Genomic DNA, 22,221 nt, shown 5'->3' with positions numbered 1-22,221 from the left:
TTTTTACAATCTGGTTGAGTTCATGGAAATGTGGTTGGTTTGCCTGGAATGTTCCACAGTCTGGCATTAAATGTATGTATCTTCATTAAACAAGCAGGTGATGCCATTAGGCTGAGTTATGTCTGTGGAGAATTTACATCTCACAGTGAGGAGCAATAAAAAAAACAATAACTGTAGATCATTTCATAGATTTGTATTTTCTTCCTGATAAATGAATGACTTGTTTTTACTTCTGTCACAGATATGAGCAGCCAAAATGTGATGGTAACGCCAGAGCGCATCCAACCAAACCCAAAGACCACTACAGGAGCAGGCATCTCCAAGGTAGGCCTCCATTAAATGCATTTCAAAACTACACAAGCTACTTAATATTGCAAGGTTTAATAACACTGAATTTGCTTTCTAAAGTCATTCGATGGGAGTAAACTTGCATATTTGCAACCTCATATTTTGAAGTGAAGAGATGCAATGGTTAAAATCTACTAAAATCTAAACTGTCACTCACTTTTACTTGAACTCCATTTCTAAATATGTAATTTACTGTTTATCTTAGATTATTTATTTATTTGGTGTGTGGAGAGTGTGGGTGTGTGCATGTTCTCATTTAATTCCAGAGAATTTTTTTTTCTTCCTTCTTTGTCTTGGCTCTGTTTTGAGGCACTTGAATTCAAAATATCTGACATGGGCATGGTTTTGGTTGAGACTTTCCAGATTGTTCTTCACTGGCTAAAGAGAGTGATAGATCAAAGATGGAGGAGAGAAAGAGAAACAACAGTATGACAGCTGAGAGTAATGGATGAGAGGAAGATAGGGACAGGTACTGACAGACGCTCTGACAGCAGCACAGATAACTCCTCTGTGGGTGGGAAAAATGGTCTGTCAGGGATTACAGCTGTATTACTCAGACCTATTGTCCCCCAAAGACCAGGCAAGCATGTTAAGCATCGCTGATTTTCCATTCTAATAGGCTGCCATGCATGTACAAATTTAACTTAAAGGTCCTATATTACACAAAACTGACTTATGTGAGCATTAAGCCATATTGTAATGTTGTTACTTCATCAAAACATACCTGGAGTTTTGTTTTGTCTCATTCACACATGTTTGCGTAACCCAGCATTATTAGTCCATCTACATCTACAGTGTAGCAGTAGTTTTCTAGTTAACAGCTGCTTTTTACCTTTAGTTCAGTAGAGATAGGCAATTCCAGGGCTGAAATTATTCAAATGATTCTAGTGAAGGTGTATGGAGTTTAAAAACACAGTGGAGCACTTCCTGTATTACTACATGACATCACAAGGTGGAACAGAGTGTTTTCGGTTTGAGAGAAGAGCTCAGCTTAAATATGCAGGGTTTGTGTGTTAAACATGTGTGAATTAAACAAAATGCAACTTTGTACACAACACAAACTCTTTAAACTAGTGATCAATGCCATCTGGAGTTTTGTCTGCTTGTTTACAAAAGTTTATTAAAGCAGTTCTGAGCCATGTGGGAAAAAATGTAACTCATAATTATGCTGTATGTAACCTGCTCTGTGTATCTTCAACAAAACCTGAGAAGTTTTTTTTGTTTGTTTTTTTTTCTAACATTGAAAGGTCAAGTTATTACTTCCCTGTGGCCAAAAGGGTTTGATATCAGCGCACATGAACACTGTGTGCTGGTAGAGGTGGGAAATCAAATCATTTATTATATGAGAGAAGCTACACATAGGATTAAAATGAGAATAATGATTATATGGTCTATGATAAAACTTATTAAAAAGGACACAAAAAGTGTAAATGATAATTCTGCATATTTTACAACCCTAAGTTAAACTTTTTATGTGATACATAAACCACAAACATGATTTTTTTACTGTTCCATTTTAGCTCATGTCTGAATATTGTCATTGGGAATTTGGGATAATAAAAAAAAATACTGAGTTATTCATTTCTCAATATCACCTGCCAAACTCAGCATTTGTAATAATTCTTGGCTCAAACAATTGTTGTCGCTGGTTATTTCCCTGTCTAATAACAAGTTGAGAAAAAAAGGTGTTATCAAGTTATACAGGTCATTATATAGGTCAAGACATTCACATTTAAAAAAAAAAATAGGACTGAAAAGCTATGTCAAACAAACATCTGTATAACTCTCCATCAGTATTTTACCAAGAAGCAATTCGTATTGGATTGAAATCAAATGAATCACCGGGTAAATTATACTTAGCTTGTATTACTCATCTTTGTGGTAATTACGTACTCTTCCCACATGTGAATATGTGGTGTGTGAGATAAAGATTGTACAGCTGTAGACTGACCACACAAACACACACCACTACATGACTAAGGACAGAGCACAGATATTTTTATAAACTCACATTTAATTCAAAGAAATCCATGTCCAGCGTTTGGCAAAAATTTCGGACTAGTGACCACTACAAACAGTCAAACTAAGCAGTGTGGACAAATAGATGGCGTTCACTTTGTAGAATTTGATGATGTCATGATTTCAGATGGAGGGAGGGGCCTGTATAACTCTACTGGAGATTTTCTTTGAAAGAAACATCCACATTTATGATCCACAAATGTTGGCTAATTTACAGCCATAATTTGTTAAGATTGTATGGCTCCATAAACTTCCCATATTAATCTTCTGGTTTTAAGTGCTTTCAACTGATAGCAATCAGTTTGGTTGAATAATGGCACCATTTTTTTAAGCTTTTGTGGAAAAAACTATTTCAGTTTTGCTGACAGAGAAGATGCACTTTGTATCAGTCTTTGTTTTATATGTATAAAGCATGGATTTATAATAAGAATTGGATAAGACACTCTCCCAGGGCAAGATCGACTACTGGTCACTCTATAGGTACTGCACATCCCGGGAACACCGGCCCAGAAACAATGCTCCCATAGAGCACAGTGCACTTTTTGAAAAATCAGACTGCCTGTGTTCAGGTGACAGGGCAGCCACAGCTTTCACAAAGGTTGGATTTTGTAGGGATTCTTCTGTATTTTCACAACATAAACCTTTTAGAATTTTTAAACCCTAAAAGGTAGCTTTGTAAGATTTAGCTCCACTCTGAGCCCGTGCTAGCTTTGCTCTAGCAGCTATCACTCTGATTGGTCAGAACTGATCACGCAGTGCACGCTTCTAAAGTCACATGTTGGGCGGTGCTAGGCCAGTATTTAGTATTGCAGGAGAAAAAATATTTTTGGGCTTTTTGGGCCAGTGAGCACAAGCCATTGAAAACAATATACATCTTTGGTTCATCTTCCAGATCTTATTATATTTCCATGGGATAGACCCAGAAAATGTAAATATAACTTACTACATTTCATCAGTGTATTAAGTTAAATATTTTATTTTCAGATGTCTTGCAGAGTTAGTCTTTCCGGGTGTCTCATATAGTGTAGAGTTGACCAGCCTGCTGCGTCTCAGGTGAATTGGTAAACATGTTAATAATCCAGTCAGTCTGAACAGAGCGCTCACTGTTCACTCCTCATCCCTGTGTTTATGTAAGAGAGGACCAGGCCAGGCCTGAGCCAGGACTGAGCCAGGACTAGGCCAAGACTGGACTGCAGCTGCAGGTGCCACAGCCTCACTCAGCCATGTGTTAAAGTGCAGAGACAGACAGAGATTAATGGAGCGGCGCATGTTACTGCTTCTGCTTCTGTCTGTTATTGTTGAGACATTGAGCAGAAATCCTCTGAGACTGCCCCTCTTTGTAAAGCACTTATAACATTAATGGTTTCTAAATGCCCCATGTAAAAGACTAAATTTTACTAAAATGGATGGATAATGTAGTAGGTGGAGCAGCTTGCCCTTTAATCAGAGGGTTGATGAATCAGTCCAGGCTAACAGCGCTGCATAATAACTTACTAAGCAGCTAAATGTATTGAAATTAAACCTTTTTTAAGCAGGAAAGCCCCATTGAGATTACTCATCTCTTTTTCAAGGGAGTCCTGGCCAAGACAGCAGCACAGTACATCATCATACATTTACAGTCCAGTCACAAGAATTCCTTAACTAAAAACTGTTACAAAACATAGATCTCATTGTTTAAAATGACTTTTCTTGTCCAGTCCAAAATAAGTGTGTTTTATTTTGATTAGATTACCTGGCTGGACGATGGTTAAGTTATAGTTCACTGTCGCTGTCATTCTGCATCCTTCAAAACTATGGAGAGAAACCCATCTCCAGATCCTGAGCTACAGGATTTAGCCTAGTTTTCAAGTTTTAGTGAACAGACTTCATAAACATAAAATCCATAAGGTTGTTGGTTCAGTTCTTGGGCAGATATTTGTGTAGTGTCTCTCCAATCTGCACCGATTAGGAGTCACCCATGCATTTGTTAAGAGTAACTCAAAATGTGTTACACATTCTCATACTGGTGTTGTGTCTTCCTAACTTGTTCCCATGCCCATTATCTGACTTCATGCAATGACTCAGACATCAGTACAGTATATTTATATTGGTTAAGTAACGATGGGACTTTCCTAAACCAAATCTGTTCTTTGGTTGCATGCAAAATTTGGTAGCTTGCATTCTTGCTTCTTCAAATATTACATCACTTGGCAGAAAAACAATTGTTACATTTAACATATCTCTGAAATACCACAACTGTAAAAATAGTTCCTGACAGTGTATGTATTTGAATTTGGAGTCAAATAGACAGAACAAATTCCCCAATCCTATGACTTGTTTTTCTTTATGGGCTTTGCCTTTCACTGCAAGTCCCGGGATAATTACAAATGCTGCCTTCAGGTTGCTGCAGCCCATTTGCCGTAGAAGCGCTGGTGTTGAGAGGTTTATGGGGCAAAAGGCAGGAGAGGAGCGCGACAGGGAAGGAGAGACGGGAGAGGAGGAAGGGGGAGAGGACGGGTGGGAGAGAGCTGAGACCCACAGTGCTGACAGGACTCTGCCCCATGTGGCTCCATAGAAAAACACTGGGCCGTATTGACAGTAGCAGACGGGTACACACATGCAAACATACACTTAGGGCCAGCTCCTTGCACCGCATAGGTCAACAAGCATTTGACTAATGGTTTATGTGTCAGAAAGTCCAAATATCAAGTCAATTTAACCTGCTCGGACCTAATTTCTATCGTTGTATATCTTTTTTTTTTTACTATGGTCAAGCCTTGGGTTTTTGTATTACTTTAGTGGAGTATTATAAAGGAGTATTATTTTGGTTCTGAAAATTAAGCTACCCAAATTTAGTTTGGATGACCCTAAATCTTATGCAATGACTATGGTTTCAGGCTGTTATTTCAATTGTATAGTATGTCCCAGGGCAGCTGTGGCTACAATGATAGCTTACCACCACAGAGTATGGAGTGAATGAATAATGCACAAAACTATAGAGCAACAATGAGTATCTGGAAAAGTTTTAAGACTATTGCATTATTATTATTATTGTATTATTGTTATTATGTATTCTTTTTATAACACAACAGCCTCCTGTGAATGGTTGATAGTCTGATATTTAGATTGGTTCAGTTTTGTTGAAAAGTTAAACTGGAAATATTGTTGTGATAGTTCTGTGCAATTAATGGAATTTGAATCAAATCAAGATCCAGTTATTTCATTGCTGATGAGCTAAAGATACAATGTATGGTTTGGAGCAGTGAGCACTTATTAAAAGACTTGTTCTTGTTTACATTTGTTATTAATAAAAATAAAAATGGTTTGTATTGAGTCAGAAGTACTGATTGATCAGACGGAGGGAAGAAATAGATTCATTCATTTGCCATATCACCCAGCCCCATGTTGAGGATTATAGAAAGATCATTATCCACATTCTTGCTATTGTTAACAAACTCAAACCTGAAGATGGCCCTCCTCAGTGAGAGCAGGACAGGAGGATTTTACAGCTGAACGGAAAATGTCCAGACTTCCTCTGACTGACAGCGGGACCCTGCCCTCGGGCCACATACTGTCCAGACCAGACACACAGGACCGCCCAAAAACTACCTCAGGACCAACAAGCTATTTTTGCACCCCAACACTTTGTGTCCACTAATGTGCCCCTCTGAGGACAAATAAAGGCCTGTCATGATAACAAATAATCATGTGTGTTACACTGCTGCAGGAAATATTGACCTAAAGCTGAATAATCAAACTATTTTTGTTTTCTAAATGAACAATGACACAAATATCACAATACAAAACAATGTCACTTTTTACATGTGTCTGCATAGAGATTTTATTGCTTTTCCTGAAAAGTTACATAGTATGGCATTACACCTTTGAATCTCCATGGAGGCAAGCAGGTGTTGTCAGAATGCCAAGTTTCAGCATATTCTTTTCCAATAAAAACATGTGTAACTGAATAAATACAAGACTTTGAATGCAACACTGTGGAACATTCCAGACAGAGAAATAACATCTTCATGGAGACAAGCAAGTTGCAAAGCCTCCACCAGAAATGTTGTATTTTCAGATATTTTGTCAAACATACTGCTGAAATGTTATGCTGCTGTTCTCTATCTAACAAGGTTAGATTTTTGTGAAAGAGTGAATCTTTTACCTGTGGTCCTCCCACTTGGCTTGGACACACAAAGATAGCACAAACATGATAAGATGACAAAGGCAAATTAAAGTGGCGTGAAGAGATCTGGCAAAAGCTGCTCAATCAGTGCCCATTTGTCCAATCTTTTCAGTCGTGTTTTGTTGAATTTCCACTGCAAGTGCTGTTTCCATAAATAACACTAGAGGCATCATCACTACTGTTTTGTATTTATTTCTGTCCCGTAGCAAACAACCTCTCCACCCACACTCCATCTGCATTGCTTTTCTTGTTGCCATAGCTCAGAGAATTCTCAGTTAGCCTAATGTTAAAGAGGATATATTATGCTATTTTCTGATCTATGTTATAAAGCTTTTTCCTCATCAAAAACATATGTTTTGTTTCATTCACATATTTTTAACACACAAACTTTGCATATTTAGGCTAAGTTATTCTGTCAGATGGAAAACATTCCACCTTGTGATGTCATGTGGTAATACGGGACGAGCTCCACTGTCTTTTTAAACTCCATAGAGCTGCACATCTGGATCATTCCAGCTAACCTGCAAGCCGCCACATTCCAAGTAAGAAGTAACCATGGGTGCACTTCCAGCTCCATTGACTCTGGCTCCAATTCGCTTTACATTGGAAAACTGTCACCCCTCTCTCCATAAATGCTGCTATCAGACTTATCACTTTGGTCTTAAAATGTTAGTATTGACCTGCTCTACATGATCCTGGTAGTTTTATTTCACTATTGTGTCCGTAACTGAAGATATGAACATTAATAACAGACAGATCAGGCACCTTCTTTCCCCGAGGTCGCTTTCGCTACCATTAGCAACAGGTTTGATTGAGAGCATTGCTAAGCGCCACTCTGTGCTAAACCAGTGGTGTGGGTGGAAAGGGGCACCAACAGTTTTGCTCCGGATTGGCTCTTTGGTCACTATGATCCTTGTGATTGAAATTCCTAATATGCAACTTCACTACAGATTCACCCCTATAACTGCGAGCTTTGATAAGCTTCGTTTGACTGGAGCCAGACACTATGGGTGACGTCACACTCACTTAGTCCACTTCTTTATACAGTCCATGGAAATCTCTTCTGAACAGAAGATAAATGGTAGCTGTTAACTTGAAAACTACATGACATCACAATGTGGAACAGAGAATTTTGTACTTTGGGGATACAAACAGCTCAATAATGCAGGATTACTCAAACATGTGTGAATGAAACAAAACACAACCTTGGAAATATGTTTTTGATGAGGTAACATGGCTTAAAGCTCACAAGAATCAGTTTTACATAAAAGAGGACCTTTAAGCCAGTGTAGATACGATGCTAAATATTAACCTTAGTGTTCATACACAGATATTTTACTAGTGTAATAAATGTATTTAACAATAGTGATCCAGCAGCTTTTTTGGTTGGATCTTGTGTTTACTATTTGCCATAGCACAATAGAAAGTTTATGTCAAATGAATTTAAAATAAAAACTGTTGATTTTTTTTCCTAAGTACCAGATACTCAGTGTTACCACCGACTTTATACATTTTTTGGTTATAATTATGATATACTATTTTCCATTTTAAGAAGATATGCAATTTTATCATAAAAACATGTACTCTAATGATATGTAGTCAGTTTGCTGTGACAACCATGATGCATTCAAGTGAGACTGTCCAAACTATTTATTTTTCTATCTCATATTTTTTAAAAAGTCACAATTATTCATGCAACAATTTTTGCTTAATGCCGCAAAACATACGTACGCTGCAAAACGTACCACAAATGTTCTGCACACAAAAACATTCATGGATTACAATTGTGTCGCGTCTAGACCAATTAAGCACTAGACATTTGGCAAAGCACCATTTTGTCCATTAACAAGTGGGGTTGATATTTTACTGGGCAGAGGCTGAGAGGTGTGTTCAGACCCAAGCACGGTGTACTCATAATAATGTAATGAGGAGTTTGGACATGTGACTTAAGCACTATTGGGAGCAGAGTTCTGGAGGCTGCGCTGGTCCACACCTGTTACAGAGTCAAAGCTGCTATTACCGGAGAGAGGAGAGAATCTGGCCCCTCAGGCTTGGGCCATAAAGAAAGAGTGGAGAATGTGTCCTCTACGGGCAACAACTGTGAGAAACTAGGAAGCTCTCCCTAATTCTCTTTTTTATCTTTGTTCTGTCTCTCCTTTTATCCCTGCCTTTTATCGCCCTTGCCATATCTCTCCCTCTTTCTTTTATCATCACTCTCTCTTTTTATCTTCCTCCCTCTCCCCCTCTTGCTCCCATTTAACACCATTTTGCCCTCTCTTCTTCTTTTTTTCACATTTCTCTTTCTCGAAATCTTCTCTTTTTTCCCCTCTTCCTTACGCCTCTTTCTCTCTTCGTTTCTTTCTTTTCTCTCTACCCCCTCTCCCTTTCTCTAGCTCTATCTTTCTTTCTCGCTCTCTCTCCCTTATTCCTCTCTTTCTCTCTTTGCCCATTCTCTTTCCCCCTCTCTCGCCCATTTTTCTTTTTCTTGTCCACTCTCTTTCTCTTTCCTTCTCATTCTCTTTAACTCCTCCCTCTTTTCCTCTTTCTTCTCTCATTCTCACTCCCTCTCTCTTGCACCCTCTCTCTTTTCTCAGTCTTTTCAGCTCTCTCCCTCTTTTCCCTCCCTCTTTCTTCCCCTCCTTTCTCTTGCTTTCACTCTCCCCCCTCTCTTTCTTTTCCCTCATTTATTTGTCTTTTTCTCTGTATCCCCTCTCTCTAACACACTCTCTCTTTACCCCTTCCCCCTCCTATCTCTCTCTTTCTCTCCATCTTTGCTCCCTCTTTCTCTCTCTTTCTCTCTTTTCCTTCTCTCTTTTCAGCCTCTAGCCCTCACCTCCTCAAACTCTCTTAAAAATATACGGCCTAAACCAACAATCACTATCATTACTCATTCCACTGCAGTTGTCCATCAGTTTGATTTTCCCCCGTCATTTGGCTCAGTGTAATGCCTCAGTGTTGGTTTTACTTTTGGCATTTAATGACAGACTTTCCTCTTGTTTAGCTAACATTTGCTAAGTCTTAATCACCTTCTGTCTGCTGCTGCTGCTGGACTGAAGGAGCAAAATCACACTACTGAAGTAATGGTTAAAAGTGCTTAGTCCACTTGGGTCAGGAGTGTCTCAGGGACGGGAAAAACTGAAAACAGCCAATATCATATTAAGTTCTACAAAGTGATAATTAGACTGACCTACGTCTCAATGTAATAAAACATGTGTTTATAAAAAGCTGCTAGTGATTAATTGAAGGATAAGACAAGGATACAACACATTTGAAGCACTTTTGCCATATGTTGTAAAAGACAAAAAAAATGACCCTCATGGCAGCAAGCAAGACACAGTTGATGGTTTTAACATTGATTTGCAATGCATACAGTCTACTGTTAGCAAAGTGTCTTCCAAAAAAATCTGCTGTTCCAGATGGGTTGCCTGCTTTTTTAATCAGAAGCCATGCACAGGAATTGTCTGAGGCCTGTTATCCAATCTTTTAAAAAGTTTTCAATGGCCGTGAGTTTAACAGTTGACTCTGGCAAATCCGCAGTTCTTTTGCTTTTAGGCTTATCACTTATTTGACACAATGGATCACTGGAGACACATGTGGGCTCTAAGGGTACAGCACTCTGTTGGTTTCTATCCTATCTGTCAGACAGGAGTTTTCCTGTGTACGTAGAACAATACATCTCCTCTGTGTGTCCCTTAGAGTACAGTGTGCACCAGGGTTTTACATTCGTGCTGGTCCTCCCTGCTCTGTACTTCTGCTGTGTGATGTTTTTAGAAAGCACAAAATTGCATTTCATTGTTTTGCAGATGACAGTCAGATATATCTGCCAGTGACCGCCAATGAAAGCCAGACCACAGTTTAAACTCTGCAGGACTGTCTCAGGGATGTGCAGACTTGGCTAAGCACAAACTTCCTGAACTTAACTCAAAATAAAACTTTGAGAGATTGCTTGGCCAAACTAGGATTAGTTTGACTGCTTGAGTGTGATCCTCATCTTCTTATTGTCGCCATGAAGTGAGGAATCTTGGGGTGATGTGGACTCTATGTTCAAACTGAACAAACACAGCTCTGTCATAAAGTCCAGCTTCTTTCCATTGAGGCTCCTTGCTAAAGTAAAGCCTTACCTTCTATAGGCGGATTTTGAAAAAGGAATCCACACGTTTGTAACGTCACGTCTGGATTATTGTAATTCTTTTAAGTCAAGTCAAATTTATTTATAAAGCACATTTAAAAACAACCACAGCTGCACAAAGTGCTGTACAAAGGCAGTATAAAGTGTAATCTTTTAAGACTAAACATACAACACATAATACACAACACACAATAAAACAAAACAATACAAATGTCTCACTCAGCTTGTGTTCACAGCCAGTGCAGATTTAAAGATTTAAAAATATTTAAAGATTGGGCTGTTCAAATACCCAGAGGCACACTGTTTAGCAGGGACCTTGAAACATTCAAAATCATCTGGTCTGTTGATCTTAAAGTTCTACTGGGAACATGGACAGACAGAAGCACAAAGAGATAGTGAGGAGTCAATCCATGGAGACATTTAAAAACCATCAACAGAATCTTAAAGTCAATCCTGAAGCTGACAGGGAGCCAGTGCAGAGAGGCCAACACAGGAGAAAGGAGCTCATATTTCCTGGTTCCTGTGAGCATGTGCGCAGCAGCATTTTGGACTAACTATAAGTGGTGGACGCAGCCTTGATCCAACCCACACTAGAATGAGTTACAGTCTAGTCTCATCTGAGGGTGATGAAGGCATGAATGACATGCTTCAGGTCAGTGCAGGGCAGATATGGCTTCACCTTACTAAGTAAGTGCCGTTTCTTAAATGCCTGATCTGACTACCTGGCTGATCTGTTGGACAAATATGAAACAACCATCTACTTATTTGTATGCGGGGCCGGACCAGGGCTCCCTGCAGCGCTTACAGAATGTCCAGTACAAAAACTAAGACCACAACACGCCTGTGTTGCACAACCCGCACTGGCTCCCCATTTTATATCAAGTGCAATTCAAAATGTTATTGATTATGTTTACATCTCTGCACTCTACAGGTCCTCCTTATTTGAGGGAGTAAACTTACCAGTTGCTGCTGCTGTGCCCAAAGCTAGACTCAAGACCAGAGGTGACAGAGCCTTTTCTGTGGCTTTAACACAGTTTAAGACTAGACTGAAGCACCATTTCCAAAGGCATCTTACCTATCTTACTCACTCAAATCGAGACTATAGACCTGTAGCACTTACAAGTGTTGTGATGAAAAGTTTTAAAAAGAGAATGGTCAACAGACCAATCTAAAGTGTCTACTTATCTTGCCCAATGCAGTTTGTGTACGGACAGGGCCTCCCTACAGCAGATGCAGTCATCTGTCTGCCACACCTGATCTGCAAACACTTGGAATCTCCCAGAACTTATGCAAGGGTTTTATTTGCAGATTTTAGTTCTGCATTTGACACGGTACGCCCTGATCTTCTTGTCCAAAACTATTTGACTTGAACGTAAGCCCTTTATTTGTGAAATGGTTTTAGTCCCTCTTAACAAACAGGTCTAAACAAGTGAGGGTCAGCAGTACTTTATCAAACTCTAAAAACGGTCACCTATTTTGTTCACCCTGTATAAAAATGAATATCAGAACAGTCAGCTAGGCAACAAAACCATACAGTTTTCAGATGAAACGATAATTGTGAGCCTTCTCTACAAAGGTGGCTGTATCTCTACCTACCATAGAGATAAGCTCCTTTCTGTGCAATGAGCATCACTTAACTCTTAATATAATACCAAAACTAAAGAGATGGTGTTTGACCCCTGACCTCTGCAACCTCACAGTCCTGTTTTCATTGAGGGTAGACAAATTGAGCAGGTTTCATCTTCCAATATTTTGGTGTGTATATTGACAACTTGTTCAAATGGAATGTACATGTTGATTTTCTTTGTTCAAAACTGTCCCAGAGGCTCCACTTTTTAAGGAGACATACAGGAGGCTATTTGGTGCGAGCACAAAAATCATGACCTGTTTTTCTAATGCTGTTTTGGAAAAATGTTACAGTATGGTTGCCTGGTTTGGATCTTTAACTGTCCAATCTAAAACTAAATTTGAAATACTGGTAAATAAGGCCATGAAGGTGATTGGCAGGAAAGAGTTTCCTTCCCTGTGAACTCTGTGCTCACTTAGGCCAGATGAATTGTTGGAAACCCCTCACCTTTTACGTAGTGAATATGAAACAGATATAAACTGTCATTTCTGCCAACATCTGCTGCACTCTTGAACAAATCTGCTCAACAAAGGTGCACTTAAGTCACTTTTTATCCAGTGTGCTTCAGGATCTGTGAAATTGAATGTCTTGAACTTATGGTTGTTATTAATTATATTTGTGCAATGGAGCTGGTGCAATAACCTGGACACTTTATGATTGCACAGTGCACAAAGTGAACAAGGACATTAATAATGGACATTTACTTGTCTTCTTCTTTTGATGAGCTGTGGCCGTTGTTGTCTCGCTGCCTGTAGTGTGATGTATGAGTGTAACTGTGTTTAAGACATGGGCAGTGAACGCAACATAAACTTCCCTTTGGGGATTATAAAGTTTATCTTAAATAAATATATTGTCTGCACTGGTATTGTAACTGAAAAGCTGAATTGAATCTCAAATAAAATACACAAAGAACAGACACTTGTAGTTTAATTGTCCAACAAGGGTTTCAAGTGATATTTCTGCAGTGCTGTGGTTAGTTTTACAGTCCATTCACTTTCGATACTTGAACATCAACCACGACATACAGTCACAGTGTGGTAGATTTCTGATGGACTGCCATAGTGTCATCTGAATATTGTCATTAAGATACACCCCCACAAAACTGTATTTATTAGGTTCAGTTTAAGTGCTTATAACTTAGATTTAGCGTATTTCATTTTTGACTGGTATCAAGATTTTTTTTTATTCAAATAGGAAAATAAATCCCACAAATCCCAAATAATAAACAACAATGTATTGACTACTCTGTCCACTCAATACTCAACTTATTATTATTCAACTCATTTTAATAATATATTTGGAAACAAAAAGCAGTTTACGTAATAAATAACTAAATGAATCAACAACTGGTTTAAACACTTGGGTTGTTGGATTGATTCCAGGGGACAGAAACTGCAGCGACGAAAGCCCAGTCTCCTTTAGGTCTTGTGCTTTTTATCATCACCATCTTAACCAATCGCAGTATGACATTTTGTGGTATATAGACTTTTATTGAATGTAGCTTTCACGTTGTCAGTTGATCTCTGGGGCCTCTGGAGTGATTGACAGCTGACTCTCCCCTCTGCACACTGCTCTTTATGAGACAAAATAAAACATAAGTCTAGTTTAGGCAGTGTTGTCTTTATGTGGAGCAGAACTACACTTATATGACGTCCCTCCCCAGACATTTACTGGGCCACCTATGACGGCTGCTTTCTGCCTCGCTGTAATGCGGTTCACTGGGGTATAATTTTCAACGTTTGCTGATATATACAGAGATGGATGGAGTAACCACAACATGTACTCAAGTCCGGTTACTTTAATGGTGCTAGATGTAACTTTCCTGGTGTAGGGTCTGATGCTTGAGATGTTGTTGCTTTACCTGGAATGTTCCAAAGTATGGCATTAAACTTCACTACCAGGCCAAGCTACAAATTAGTTCTGTCCAGAGGCGCACCCACTCACAGTTAAAATCCGTGTATTTGTTGTATTTTTGCAATAAAAAACGATGCTTAAATAAATGCAGGATCGGTACATTTGATGACATACCGTGGAACATTCCGCACAAAGCAATAATATTTTCATGAAGGCAAGTGCATACCATCTACCAGAAAGGTACAGAGTGCAACCAGAAAGTTGTAAAAAGTAGTGATTCAAATAATTACTCAAACAAGTTTTTAAAAAGTACTTAATAACAGTCCTGAGTATCTGTTTGGATGTAACATTTACGTAATTAAATAACATTAAATAAGGAAGAAATTATGGTATTTTCTAAAAATAGACGACAAAAATCAGAAAAAATCTGATTACTTGTATCACATTTTGCTGTTTAGGTGACGGCTTGCCCTCCAGCAAACTATATGTCATTTTAATAATCTTATAAAACAACAAATATGATAATAATATGATCTTGAGTGTGCATGTAACCGCAGCCAGTGGGAAGACATGTTTTATTAAAACTACTTACCAAGGGAACTGTTACTAAAATAAAAAATACGCTTATAATTTCTTCAGAATGTTTTTCAAGTAAATATCACCTATTACCACCCATGTCTGATATATATAAGCTTACATCCCTCTGCTCACCTCTGGTGTCTTGTTCTTAGGCTGTCCTGGGGCAAAGAAAACCGAGTTCTTGACGAGTGTTCTGGATGCGCTGTCCACAGACATGGTGCACGCTGTCACTGATCCTGCATCTGCTGGGAGGTACGCAAACTCTTTCTGTCATTTGGGATGTGTAGTACTGGCATGTGGTATGTATGGTAAAACACTTTAAAATAACTAAACTTGAATTAGTCCTAATAAACCATGAACCGAAATTATATTCATCAGTAACATGGTTTAGTAACTACTTAATTACCATAACCCTAACTCCTACATAACCCCTTAATCAAGTAGTTACTAAGCTTGAAGCAAAAACTACTTCATTATGGTGGTATCTCTAAAATACAAAAAAAAAAACAAAAAAAAAAAAACTTTAATAACAATCAATTGTCAATTTCTTCTTACCCATATTACCTCTAGTTTTCATCCACTCTACTAATTTCTAGTCATTTGTGGCAGGTTTTCTCTGTAAACATGGGATGACTAAAATCTACTCTAAAGACCTGACTGTTTGCATATTGTATATAATTAGATATTCAAACATACCTATGTAACAAATACACCTTTTGACCCATTTTGCTTAATGATGTGTAATGGTGCAGTATTAGCAAAACTGGAGAAAGAAAGTATATCCTCCCAATTTTATTTAAATTTACAACAGAATGCAGTGCAGATCTACGTTCTTTCTCAGAGTTTTACTTTCTAGGCCAAGCACTCAGGTTCAACAGTCTTGGATGTACATGTCTCTGTCTACATGTATTTTTTTTTTCATTTGGATTAACAATAAGTAAACTTATTAACTATGGTTTCTAGAATGGCAGAGCCGGACCCAAACCACACCCTGGAGGAGCGGGTGGTGCACTGGTATTTCAGTCAGCTTGACAAAAACAGCAGTGGCGACATCGGCAAGAAGGAGATCAAACCATTCAAACGGTTTCTGCGCAAAAAGTCCAAACCCAAAAAGTGCGTCAAGAAGTTTGTGGAGTACTGCGACATCAGCAACGACAAGGCCCTGTCCCTGCAGGAGCTGATGGGCTGCCTGGGCGTTATCAAGGATGATGGTAAGGAGAATGCTAGATAAAAATATATATGGAGAGTTCTTTTAGTTTATAATAATTGTTGTGGAATAATCAGTAGTAGTCCGAAATTTGAAAGAGTAGACACTGAGACTGAAGAAGTTAATTTACCATTACCAGAGATGAACCCTCAAGACACAGTAATAGTTTTATCCATTCCAGTCTTGTCCAGTCCATTCTAGTCTATTACAGTCTAGTTTTATAGGGAGTATTATACCTCTGATGACATAGGCCAAGATAACAAAGACTGAGCTGACTGTGTCATAGCATAGAAAAGTCTTAATTTTAGATATACAAGTGTTTCAGAGCAGGGTTATAAAAAAACAACAACAAATAAAATTGGAAATTATTCCTATGCATATGCCAAATTATTCCACAACCTGCATTGCATCTTAAAAAATGTCACTGGTTTTCTCATTTGGCTTACTTACTTTGTATGCTAGATTAATTTTGATTGCATGTGTTTTATAAGAAGTATCCAAAAGGAAAATCTGTAATTGTTGAACCTGATGTTTTATATTAGTGACAACAAGGCCCATTATCACACTATTATATATCCAACCACACCACAAAATCTGCATTAGATTACACTATACATCAAACCTGCAGCCAGCGCTATAGGAGAATGTGATGACAAAAACACAATACATGTTTAAAACCCTTGTTCTAAAGCAGCACATTAACATACTTTATTTATGACTCTTATTATTTGTTCTTTTGCAGCTGCCAAAACAGGCGACGGCTTGCCCTCCAGTAAACTAGTACGTAAACATCTCCTCTTACACACTCACTAATCCTCAATTAATGGTCATAAAACCAGACAGGGGCACTTTTTAGCAGAGCTTGTATTTGCACTTCATAAATGATTCTTGTCAGACAGCAGGTCAACTCAGGCTCACATTAGACAAACTGTGTGATCTCTACAACACTGTCCATTAAAGGTGCACTATGTAACTTTAGTGGAGTCTGCTTGTATCTATGAATATATTATAGAGTTGTCTGGATGTTCCACAGTATGTCATTAAATCTCCACGGAGATAAACCTGTGACACCACCTGGGCAAGATCCAGGTCATATCTCTGAAGAGGTGTCCCTGCTCACAGTAACAATGGATGTGTTTCATGGTATTTTGGAAAAAGAAATGTGTAACTGAATAAAAAGTTTAATGCCATATCATGGAACATTCCAGACAAAGTAGTAGCTTCTCCATGGATACAAGCAAGTAGCGGACTCTCCACAAGAAAGGTTACATGCACCTTTAAGTTTTATCATTCAATAAGTTTTATTCTCACTTTGTATAAATGATTGTAAATCACATTGTTTTTATAAGTTACCTTCTTGACACAAATGTCTTTTTCCCAGAATCCTTTGAGAAAACAAGGCTGAACCGCTGTGACTGCCTCCTGTGTGGAGATTGTGCCCACTCCAATCGGCAACAATGGAAACCATAGTATTTGCACTTTGTACTTTAAAAGAAATGTAAATTCACTTTGTAGAATAAGGTATTTAAACAGACTGCTGAATCTGTGAATGATGTAGTTAGCTTTTGATGTCCTGACAAATTATTTAACACATACAATGTATGTGTCTTTGTGTTTCTAAAAGTATTCTTGTACAAGTTCATGTTCATGTTTGCTGTATTTTGCCCTGTATTTTCCTGTTGATGTTGATGTAGTTTTTGCTCCACAGATAATAATGTACTGACCTATAGCATCTCCTTGTGCTTTGTACAGCAGTTTACAACTCCTTTAATCAGAGCAGATCATACAACATGTTCACATGTATTTGTGCCATTAGAAATAAAGTCTCTTTTATACATGTGTGTCCTAATGTCTTTAAGATGCTTAATTAGGCTGTGGAATGCCTCCGATTGTGCCTAATCTCATTAGTGTGATATTAAGGCCTCTTATATAAATCATAACACAGTGTTTCTGTCTTTAATAAAGCACCTTGTTCTGTGCAGGAGCCAAGCCTTACTCATACATAGCAAACACAGTGTCTCATCTCATTCTGACAGAGACTGCCAGCTCCCCCCAGGCCACACTCTTCTATTAGAAACATGAATGATACTTACATCTGTACATCCCACATTTCCACGGCGACCGAAGACAGACACATGGACAGATCTCTGCTCTGCCCATGTTTATTAGCAGAGCCGCTATAGAAGCCACAACATGAGTGTGAGCTGTACTTATTAAACAGTCACAGTTAAGCACTTGAATGGATTCTTTCTGCAGGAACAACATGGCTCTGGGCGGCCTCCACTTCACACTACTGTACATTGTTCAGACTGATTACAGCGACCTAGAGAAAATCTGTGGCTTTTCACACACTATAGTCCCCTATAGCGCCACTGACCTCAGACTGACCCGCTTACTCAGGCTTAGCCCCTAATTTATGATTAACACGTTGGTCCCCTTTTTGTGATATAATCCCATTCAGTGGTCTGGTTTTAGCACCCCAGGAGAACTGAAAGCTGCAGTCTGCCTCTGAAGGTGGATTAGACCAGCTCACCTCTGCCCTTCTTAAGCACCTCAGCATCCACAGCAATAGAAAGTTCAGACGCTCTACAAGGCCAAAGGCTGACTTTTATCCCCCTGAACTTTTGTTTTGTTTGTACCACATGGGTTATACTGTATTTTTGTGCAATTAGAATGAGTTTAAATAAAGTTTCAATCAGGTTTTAGTAGAAAACACAACCAAAAGTCTGTTAGTTCACTTTACAAGGGCAACACAAGAAATAGAAAGAAAACAGAGTATTGACAAAGTTGTTGACAAGCATGTTAGTGATGGGAGAAGCAGGGTCTGATCAGGAAAACGGATCAAATATATAAGTGATTAAACCAGCTCACCTCTGCCCCTCTTAAGCAGCATCCACAGTAATGGAAAACTCAGATGCACTGCAGGGACAAAGACTTACTCTTATCCCTCTGCACTATTGTTTCATTTGTACCATGTGAGTTATAAATACCTACTATATTTAGTATTCACTTGCGTCCTTATTGTGAACAGGCTTGTATCTCCACCTGATAATATCTTGGCACCTATTGCTATTCCAATCTCTGCGCATTACAACTGATATAAACTGCAGACAATTATATGGTGTTACTAAGCTTACATTTGCATTGTCTGTCCCTCATTCTACACCCTGGGCCTCTTTTTCTATACAATTTAAGGTGGTCACACTAACTGACTTACAAAGGCAACACTAGTACATGGGAAAGACAGAAAACAGACACTGACAAAGTTGTAGACAAGCTTGTTAGTGATGGGAGAAGCAGGGTCGGGTAAATGATATAATATATATATAAATGTAAATGAATGAGACGTTGAGGTTAAAGTTGGACTAATTGGTGGTTGAATTTGTAGGCAGCAGTTTTTCCTTCCAGTCATAATAATGATCAATAATAAAGCTGTGGTTTGGGAGAGGCGATCTAAAGAACAGATGCTTCTGTTTTTGAGACCAAATAAAATTCAATTACAACACCAGACCAGGGATTTTTAAACACTTTGGAGTTTCGTGGATTTATAAGGAAATGTTTGCAAACAATTTTGGCCCAATTTTTGTTTTTATTATTGAGACAAGGTCCACAAAACAGGGTTTTAAATTAGCGCTTATTCTTCAGGGTCTGTTGACTTTCTCTTTGGAAACAACAGCACATAAACAAATGAGACTGATTGACTTATAAAATTAAATGACAAATTTATCTCCTATTAGGGATACAGGAACACACATGAAGTCTGTGGAAAATGATTTTTACGTCAAGTTCAAGTGTTTTGATTGGTGAAATGCACAACTTATTTATGTGACTAATATAATAAATTATGTGAATTTTGTGATTTATAATTAAAGCCCCAGCATGTAACGTTTTTTTGTTTTGTTTTGTTTTTTTGGCCAGTGAGGGGGCTTGCATCTCCACAAACCTGCCTCTTATTTGGCCTTGAAGATGCTTGCTCTCATGGAATTGTTGTTCCTTTGGCTACAATATTCCACAGTATGACATGAAACTGATCTCCATGGAGAATTTTTACTTTCTATTTCCATAAAATCCTGCAAGCGACGTGCTACCTCCACAAAGTTACATGCTGTACCTTTAATAAAAAGGTAAATCAGTATTGTAATATATCTGTACTTGTATATAATATAATTATTGTTTATAAATGAGGAGTAACAATAATTGCTGTTAAATTAGTTTACATATAATCATTTTTTTCACTTGATACAATGCTAGTATTTATTTATTTATTTCCCAAAAAATTAACATTCTCAGTTAGGTCAATGTTACAATTAGGAACTAGTATTATGTTTTAAGAAAAGGGTTTTTGACAGGACTGTGTAGGAAATAAATGACGTGAAAGTGACATCACTTCTTCCTGTTTTGAGGCACTTTTTGATTACTTTTTCCCATTCAAATGAAACAATATTTTGACATGAACATAAACATGAACACCCTTCGAGACAACTGTTGTTGTGATTTTGGGCGTTACAAAAATAAATGAATTGAATTGAATTGAAAAATTTGACATTGTTAATTTCTAGAAATACTCCTCACTCAGTATTCATGTTTACAGCCACATTCCTAATTGGAGCTCATGTTGTGGCTAGAATCTCATTGCTGGTGATTTTAGCTCTGAGCCCAGAACAACATTTGCTCTTCCCAAACATCTCCGTGGCAACAGGTGAACCACTGTCACAGCCTCAGTCTTCATTTTCCTTCATTAACCCCGAGTCCAGTGCCAAACCATCCACACAATGCGACCAGCTTGTCATGTGTGATTTCTGCACGTAAACACCTTTTACGATCTGGCCGAATGTCAACGTTTTCAAATATGTTCCCCTTGGACTGATGCCTGCGCTGATGGAGGAGCTGGAGACATGTATCCAAAATCGGTCTGGTCCAAATCATGAGGTTCGTCCCTTCTTCTCCCTTCTCCTCTCTCTCTCTCTTGCTCTCTCCCTCTCTCTCTCTCTCTCTCTCTCTCTCTCTCTCTCTCTCTCTCTAGTGTGCAAACAGTGCCCCGGGACAGAGTTAGCATTGAGGCGGTTTGTGGGCAGAGGAGGGTACCCGGTCTCACCACGACAGCCTTTGGGAACCACAAGATCATGAAAACTTGACTGTCAAAAATGATCAGTGTTTAAACGCACATGGAAATATTAATATGTGCCATTGTACAAAACTCTTAAAGCTACCATTTGTAACTGGATTGGCCCAGCCCTGGTGTATTCTCACATAACACCACTAGATGCTATCTATGTTTTTGCTGTCTGATAGTGTGCCAGCTTTGGCCTGACAGAAGAAAACCAGAGAGCACAGGTGAATCTGAACAAAGGCCAGGTGAGGGGAGGGGGGGAGGGGGAAACAAAATATCTAATAAACTTATGGGTTTAAAGAATTAACTAATGTCCCACTCAAGAGCAAAAACCTTCCTTCCATGCTTGAAGTAAGACATGTAACTGTTCAGACTTGATGGCTCTGCCACCGTGCAACCAAAGGCTTACATGTTTGTTTGTTTTTTGTATTTGTTCCTACAAGGCAGCTGATGCTCAAAAGTCATCAATGATTACAACATTTTAACACATTAAAATGCTGTTTCCCAGTAGTCTATAGTTTGCTCTTTTTTAACAATTCACCTTTTTCCATTGTAAATTTAACACAGATTTATGGGTGTTTTTTACTACATTGAACACTTAAAGATGTGCTTATTTTATTATTTAACACATACTACCAGTCAACCCACTGTAGATTCTCACAAGACATCAGAGCTGTGAATGACACATATGGAAAGTAGCAAACAAAAATATAAACTCAAACTTGTTTTAGATTTTAGATTCCTCAAAATGATCACAACTTTCCACTCTTGGCATTTCTTAACACTGACATGGTATACTTTGAAGGAAAAACTATTTCAAGAATCATCAGGAAGCTAATAGAGAGAAGTCCAAGAGTTTGCAACGCTGTCAAGAAAGAAAAAACACATGAGGAGGTGTGTCCAAACCTTTGAAAGTGTAGTGTACATTTAATTTTAATTTTAATTTTAATTTTAATTTTAATTTTAATTTTAATTTTAATTTTAATTTTAATTTTAATTTTAATTTTAATTTTAATTTTAATTTTAATTTTAATTTTAATTTTAATTTTAATTTTTGCCAACCCTATAGGTAACAGTTGTGCTGTCCTGCCTCTGGTGTGGCCTGTACCCCTGTAGCAGCAGCAGCTCTGGTCGGCAGCAGTCGGTCCCCTCAGTCCTTTCAGTCCCTCATACATTAATAGCT

The 22,221-nt window shown here is 38.3% G+C and overlaps 1 protein-coding gene across 1 annotated transcript in view; it reads left to right on the top strand.

The window, feature by feature from the left end:
- Nucleotides 1-17,763, top strand: part of smoc2 (SPARC related modular calcium binding 2) — a 47,425-nt gene extending 29,662 nt beyond the window's left edge. The window contains exons 9-13 of the mRNA XM_033980224.2: nt 242-324; nt 14,874-14,973; nt 15,685-15,932; nt 16,671-16,708; nt 17,310-17,763. Coding sequence (XP_033836115.1) covers nt 242-324; nt 14,874-14,973; nt 15,685-15,932; nt 16,671-16,708; nt 17,310-17,333 — 493 coding nt within the window. The 3' untranslated portion in view covers nt 17,334-17,763. The remainder of the gene's footprint in view (nt 1-241; nt 325-14,873; nt 14,974-15,684; nt 15,933-16,670; nt 16,709-17,309) is intronic.
- Nucleotides 17,764-22,221: the final 4,458 nt, after the last annotated feature.

The sequence above is a fragment of the Periophthalmus magnuspinnatus genome, chromosome 15 (assembly GCF_009829125.3).
Source record: "Periophthalmus magnuspinnatus isolate fPerMag1 chromosome 15, fPerMag1.2.pri, whole genome shotgun sequence".
NCBI classification, from domain to species: Eukaryota; Metazoa; Chordata; class Actinopteri; order Gobiiformes; family Gobiidae; genus Periophthalmus; species Periophthalmus magnuspinnatus.
The sequence above is the reverse complement of the archived record's forward strand: the minus strand, read 5'-3'. Positions and strand labels throughout refer to the sequence as shown.